The 7,762-nt window shown below is 41.7% G+C and overlaps 1 protein-coding gene across 1 annotated transcript; it reads left to right on the forward strand.

The window, feature by feature from the left end:
* Window positions 1-1,997: 1,997 nt before the first annotated feature.
* Window positions 1,998-3,008, forward strand: LOC103728204 (olfactory receptor 1L6). Its single transcript, XM_008826311.1, has one exon. The coding sequence runs from the start codon at window positions 2,073-2,075 to the stop codon at window positions 3,006-3,008; it is 936 nt and encodes a 311-aa protein (XP_008824533.1). The 5' UTR covers window positions 1,998-2,072.
* Window positions 3,009-7,762: the final 4,754 nt, after the last annotated feature.

The raw sequence follows: 7,762 nt of genomic DNA on the forward strand, positions 1-7,762 counted from the left end.
CTAGTCAAGTTAGTGTACCAAGACATCCCTCAGAGCAAGTTCATCCATGGGTGTCTAGTCAGCCTATCTAGAATCACTCCCTTAAAGATCAGCAGTCCTCACCCAGCAGTAATCAGCTGACAACAGTTCTTTGGCTAACATTCGGATCCTTATATTTATAGACAAGTATGCCAGCCACTGCTCATCAAAGAAGCTTCATTTGCAACAGATGGAGACTATTACAGAGTTCTGAAACCAGTCACACACAGAGATTTCACTTTTCTTTACCACTGAGTAGAACTCCATTGAGTAAATGTACCCCATTTTCCTTATCCAAGTGTAATGAGCTTCTGGGTGCACCAGCTGCGTCATGTATAGAAGACCCTGTTTTGCAGCACTTTTCCCCAAACTTGGGCTCCTACATTCTTTCTGCCTCTCTTCCATGACGTTCCCTGATTCTTGGGGGGAGTTACGTAGATGACCCATTTAGGGTGGAGCAACCCACTCTCATTCTCTGTGCTTTCACCAATTGTGAGTCTCACATTAACTGGAGTATAGTCATCAGTATTAAGAAGGCAGTTTGACCTCAAGTCCTTTGGGTGCAACAACAGTAGCAAGTTCTCCCCTGGGATCTATGAACTTTCCAGCCACAGGCTCTTAACCAGGTTTATAGTACAAAGCATAAGTTCTCTCCTGTGGAGGGAGCTTCAAATCAAATTAGAAAGTAGTTGGACGCCCCATGCCACTATTGTACTGGTGGATAGCTTACAGAAAAGTCATTATTGGAGCTCATGGAATCCACAGATGATTAGGATCATTGATGCCTTTTCTCCCACATCAGCTTGCATAGCACCTTCTGGCACTATGACAGCAAATCATCAGGGAGGATAATTCCAGTTCAAATTCAACTCAATATCGTACAACCCAACTATGTGGTATCTTCAGCAATAGGGTCATATGGTCTAGTTCTGCTGGGTAATCAAGAGCATTGACAATAGTCTAGAATGTTTTGGTGGCCTCTGGGCCTCCCTGACCAACATTTCCCCCTCCCTTTTGTAATGGCCACTTTCTAGCTTCAAAATAGTCTTGTAGTCAGGAAATATATTTAAAGATCTTCGGCTAGGGTTGGGGCCTGCTACCCATTTCCCTCCCCAGAGAACTACTGGCAACCAATGAATGCTGGGTGAGGGAAAGTAGATCTTCTTTAAGAAGTGACTCTAGTCAGATAGGCGGACTACACTCCAGTGGATGAACTTCTACCAAGGGACATCTGGTCACAAATGTTTGACTAGATAGGACTTAACATTTATGACAGAATCCATGAAATTGGGGGGTGGGAAGAGTTATTGGGAGTACAGATGGGGGAAGATGTCTAAATTTGATTAAGATCTACTATATAAAATGCACTAAAACTCAATAAAAATATTGAAAAATAATAAATAAGTAAAATATTTTAAAGTATTTAAAGATCAGCTCTTAGTACCATGACTTACTGCTTATAGAATACTTTTGGATGTCTAGATTAACTTATCAAAAAAACAATGCTTAAGTAAATATTAAGCAATTTTTGTTTTACAGGTATGAGAAAACGCTCACCTGAATTCTGTGGGTGTAAAGGGGTGCTGATCAACCTGATGCTCATTTTCCCACTTTCCCCATGATGATCGCTATCTCCAAGACCAGGGCAAGAATAAGCTGAATGGGAGGATCTCATTGATGAAGACTCCTTGTGTGAAAATATACCACTTCAGAAGAAACACAACTTCTTGGTCTGTACAGAACCGAGTGGCTAAGGACTTGGATGAGAAGCCACCTAAGACAAATGCATAAAATCAAAACAACTCAGATAACATGGACATTACTAACCACATGTGGAAACTTTCAGTTTCTACTTTAGTAGATAATTTAAAGTTTTGTGTCTCTTCAAGGGATGCTCCTGATATGTATTTCTAAGGTTTTTTAGTAAATATTCTTTTAAAATACGAAGAAATAGTAGTGGGCTTTTTCCTACAGTTGAAGTTAGGGAAGAAGCTACATTGACCAAATTCCTTTTCACATCTTTCCTAATAATTCTCCAAAACCAGGCCAGAGACATGGAAATAAGTAACAGCAGCAGCAGCACCTCAGACTTCATCCTGCTGGGTCTCTCTTCCAACCCACAGATGCAGAAACCCCTCTTTGCCATCTTCCTCATCATGTACCTGGTCACCGTGGTGGGAAACGTGCTCATCATCCTGGCCATCCACTCTGACTCCAGACTCCACACCCCCATGTACTTTTTCCTCAGCAACTTGTCCTTCATGGATATCTGCTTCACAACAGTCATTGTGCCCAAGATGCTAGTGAATTTGCTGTCAGAGACAAAGACTATCTCCTATGTGAGCTGCCTAGTTCAGATGTATTTCTTCATGGCCCTGGGGAACACTGACAGCTATCTTCTGGCCTCCATGGCCATTGACCGGCTGGTGGCCATCTGCAACCCTTTACACTACGATGTAGTTATGAGACCACGACGCTGTCTGCTCATGCTGCTGGGTGCCTGCACCATCTCCCACCTGCATGCCCTCTTCCGTGTCCTGCTCATGTCTCGCCTCTCATTCTGTGCCTCCCATGTCATTAAGCACTTTTTCTGTGACACACAGCCTGTGCTAAAGCTGTCCTGCTCTGACACATCCTCCAGCCAGATCGTGGTCATGACTGAGACCCTGGCTGTCATTGTGACCCCCTTCCTGTGCATCCTCTTCTCCTACCTGAGAATCATTGTTACTGTGCTCAGAATTCCCTCTGCAGCTGGAAAATGGAAAGCCTTCTCTACCTGTGGCTCCCACCTCACTGTAGTGGCCCTGTTCTATGGGAGTATCATCTATGTCTATTTTAGGCCCCTGTCCATGTACTCAGTGGTAAAGGACCGGGTAGCCACAGTTATGTACACAGTAGTGACTCCTATGATGAATCCTTTCATCTACAGCCTGAGGAACAAAGACATGAAGAGAGGCTTGAGGAAATTAAGAGACAGGGTCCACTTGTAGACCAAAATGAGGTAATACCATAATTTAGAAATGATCTTTTTAAAATGTTAGACTATTCTTCCTTTCTTTACATTTTCCTCCTCATAGTATTCAAAAAAGGTCAGGAAAGGTGGTGGTGGTGGTGTTTGATACCATTAAGATTATTGATCTGGGAACAAAACATTTGGCTTCTATCAATGACCTTGGCAAAACATATATTTAATCTGCATCTATTCCCTTCTTGTGTTCCAGTTTTGAAGAAATCAGTTTTTAAATCAATACATTGATGCCCCAATTATTGAATAATTATTTTGTATAAATAACACGTCAACAATCCTGGCAGTGGACACCGTCAAGGAGTTAAAAATCACCATTACTTTTCAGTTGAAGAACTTATACAGATTTTATGTAGACTTGGAAAGATTTCTTAGAGGAAGGACTTAAGAGACGGGACTTGCCAATAGATAGAGGTAGCTTCAAAAGATGAGGAAATGGCCAGAGCATTTTCAGTCAAGCAAAACTGCCCCAAAACTGGGGCTGGAGAGATGGCTCAGCAGTTAAGAACACTGGCTGCTCTTGCATAGGACCCAGATTCAAATCCCAGCACCCACATGGCAGCTAGCAACTGTCCATAACTCCAGTTCCGGGGTATCCGACAGCCTCTTCTGTCCTCCATGAGCATTGCATGGCACGGGTCCACTTACCTACATGCAGGCAATACATGCAGACACACAAAATTAAAATAATAAAGTATTTTTAAAACTGCCCCAAAACTTAGAATCAATAAACATCGAAATAAAACTTTGTGAGGCCTTGTTGACCAACAACTTGGAAGGTTTCCCACGCTTGGCACTGGGGTTTTTGTCAGGTAGTCTATGACTCTCAGAGAGAGCGTTATCATTCTGTGTGACATAACTCCATTTAATCTGTGTGTGTGTGTGCGCGCGCGCACGTGCGCACGTGTGTCAGTTATAGAATAATATGCTTCCTGTGGCTTTTTCAAACATCTTTAGTGTTATTTATCTCTCCATCCTCCCTCTCCCTCTGTATTGCCTTCCCTCCGTCCTCCCTAATTACAGCCCTACCCTTTCTTCCCCTTTCCCCATTCATTACACCTATGTCCTACTCTCCATTCTAAAGGTCTGCTCCCCCCCCTCCATGGCCCCTTTCTACTGTCATGTCGTTACTTTGGTTACATACTCAAATAAGGTTAAGAGCTAGGACCCACAAATAAGAGAGAGCATGCAGCATTTGCCTTTCTGGTGTGAGTTACCTCACTCGGTATGATATTTTCCAGCTCCATCTATCTACATGCAAATTTCATGATTTCCTGTTTCTTTACTGCTGAATAGAATTCCATTGTATGTATTACCACTTTTTCATTATCCATTCTTCAACTGATGGAAATCTAGATAGTGCCTATAGCCTAATATTATGAAAAGAGCCTCAATGAACATGGCGGACCAAGTATCTCTGTAGTAGAAAATGGAGTATTTTGAGTATATGCCAAGGATGGTATAGCTGGGTCATGTTAGATCTATTTTCGGTTTTTAAGAATTCTCCACACTGATTTCCATAGTGGTTGCACCAGCTTGCAATCCCACCAGCACTGAATGAGGGTCCCCGTTTCCCAACCACATCTTCACAGCGTTTGCTGTTGGTTTTTTTCTTGATCTTAACCATTGAACTTAGTCTTGAACTTAGTCATTCTGATGGGGGTAAGATGAAATCTCAAAGTAGTTTTAATTTGAATTTCCTTTAATTACTAAGTATGTTGAATGCTTTTTATTTCCTAGCCATTTTACTTTTCTTTTTAAAGAGCTCTCTATTCAGATTTTAAGAGCTCTTTTCAGTATGCCATTTTTTAAATTGGATCATTTGTTCTCTGTGTGGTTTTTTATGTGTTTGTTTGTTTGTTTGTTTGTTTTTGAGACAGGGTCTCCCTATAGACCCAGTGGCCTGGAACTTGCTATATAGACCAGCCTGGCCTCAGTCTCACAAGGATCCACCTGCCTCTGTCTCCTGAGTGCTGGGATTAAAGTTATGTACCACCACACTCAGCATCATTTGTTTTCTTGAGTCTTTATTTTTTAGTTCTTTGTACATTCTGGAAATTAATCATCTGTGAGATGTCTAGCTGGCAAAGATTCTCCCCCATTCTGTGGGCTTCCTCTTTCTTTAGCTTAATGAGTTCACATTTGTCAGTTGTTGGCATCAATTCTATTGAAGCCCAATTTAGAAAGTCCTTTTCTACACTATGTCCTGTAGGGTATTGCCCATGATTTCTTCTAGCTGTTTTGGCATTTTAAGTTTCACATTAATGTCTTTGATTCACTTGGAGTTTATTTTTGTGCAGGATGATCGATATGGGATTAATTTCATTATTCTATATATGGATATTCAGTTTTTCAGCACCTTTTGTTGAAGATGCTGTCTTTCCTGCAGTACTTTTGGCATCTCTGCTAAATATCAGATGGTTGTATTACATGTGCTTAATTTTGGGTCTTCTATCCTGTTCCATTGAACTACATGTCTGTATTTGTACCAGTGCCATTCTATTTTAATTATGATAACTCTGTAATATACCTTGAACTCTGATATGGTAATTCCTCCAGCACTGTTCTTTCCTTATTTATTTTTTACATTTTTATTAAGATTTGTACATTTCATATAATACACTTTAATCAAATTTAGATTCCTCCCCACTCTACAGACCCCAAAGCCCCATCATCACCACCAGATTTCAGGTAGTTTGTCATTTCTGTTAAGTCCTATCTCATCAAGCATTGCTATCCAGGTGCCCCTCAGTGCAAATTCATCCACTGGAGTCTAGTCAGCCTGTCTAGAGTCACTCCCTTAAAGAAGATCTACTCTCCCTCACCCCACAGTAATCAAGTGCCAATAGTTCCTCAGCTAGGGTTGGGGCCTGTTGCCCACTTCCCCCTTTCTATGCTAAGTTTTTGTCTGATTGAGTCAGCGTGGGTCTTGTGCACACTGTCAGCATTGCCGCAAGTTCACATGAACAAGTTCCCAGTGGCCTGAAAACCTCTGTTTCCTTATGTTCATGCACCAACCCTGGCTATTACAATCTTTCTTCCTCCTCTTCCACAAAGGACCCTGAACCGAGGTTAAGGGTGGGATTTAATATAGGAGTCCTATCCAGGGGCATGCACTCTGCAGTCTCTTATTCTCTAAAACCTAGCCAGTTGTGGCCTTCTGTGTGCATCACACTGTTGTATGAGGACGCTTTGCGGTGAGAGTTGAGGGATGTGTTAGTATTCTCTCTACCCCTGTTCTGCTATGTTCTATGAGCCTTAGGTGTAGAGATTCCACCCCTACACCAGCACTGTTCTTTCATGTCTTTTTTAAATTGTTCAGTTACATTCTTGCTTTGTCTCTTACCCAAATAGACTTTTGTGACTGTTCTCTGTGTGTGTATCTCTGTGTGTCTCTCTGTGTCTCTCTGTCTCTCTCTCTCTTTCTCTCTCTCTTTCCCCAGTCAGAATGGCTAAGATTAAGAAAACAAAAGACAAAACATGCTGGCAAGGATGTGGGGATCAGAGAACCCTCATGCACTGTTGGTAGAAGCACAAATTGATGCAACCATTGTGGAAATCAGTAAGCAGTTCTTTAGAAAACTAGAGCTAGATCTACCATATGACCCAACTATATCACTCTTTGGTATAAACCCAAAGACTATATTTCCTGTTACAGAGATCCATGCTCATCCATGTTCATTGCTGCTCTATTCACAATAGCCAGGACATGGAAACAGCCTAGGTGTCCATCAACTGATAATTGGATAATAAAGTATGGTGCCGTTACACAATGGAATATTATTAAGCTGTAAAAGATGAAATTATCGAAATTTGTCATTATAGTTAGCAAGGTAGTCCAGACCCAGAAAGACAGGTGTCATATGTTTTCACTCATATGTGGAGTTTAGTGTCAAGTCTGTGAATTTGTGTGCTTAGAGTCCCTATAGAATCCAGGAAACTAAAAGGGGACCATTGGTGGGGATGGGGAATAGTGGAACATGGGTGATATGAAGGGCGAAGGGGGTAATGGGAAGCAGGGATGGAAGGATGGGCCTGGGGGTGGGAAAGGGACAACTAGCTCTAAAGATGTTTGGAAAAGAAGTATGGAAGCCTACTCATTTATAAGCTTTCTAAATATATTTTTTTCATATAAATAGATTAATTTTAGTTACCTTATACTGGGGATTATCCTCATCCTGGTTGCCAAATAAAAAGCCCAATGCCAGGTGTGGGATACCTCCTCTCTAGTTGTTAGTCAGAGGTATCTCAGAGACCACCAAAACAATACATGATATTGTCATTATCCTTGATTTCCCACCAGAATGTAATGATAAGACCCTGTTGATGAAAATACCACACACATTGGTCACAGGACATGGAGAAGTCAAGTTATTACTGACTGGGAAGCTTCCTCCCTGCTGGCTAACTATCATAACGTTAGAAAGTACTATGCGGGCTGCTAGAGGGAGATGTCAAGAATAGTCTTACATGGCTATGAACCCTGAGAACTGCAATAATGACCAACATGACAATATGTGCCCATGGGTGCAATAGTGGCATGAATGTTATAGGGGTAATCGACTGCTTTCTGATTGGAAAGGCCTGCTCCACAGGATAAAACACATTCTTGGTACTGCAAAGTTGTTCAAGGACACATAGTAGTTGGGGAGCTCACAGGCCCAGGAGTAAACCCACTACTATTTTGCTAAGTGGACATAGTGTCAAACTTCCCTCTAA

Source organism: Nannospalax galili, unplaced genomic scaffold (assembly GCF_000622305.1).
Source record: "Nannospalax galili isolate Female #2095 unplaced genomic scaffold, S.galili_v1.0 scaffold290, whole genome shotgun sequence".
NCBI classification, from domain to species: Eukaryota; Metazoa; Chordata; class Mammalia; order Rodentia; family Spalacidae; genus Nannospalax; species Nannospalax galili.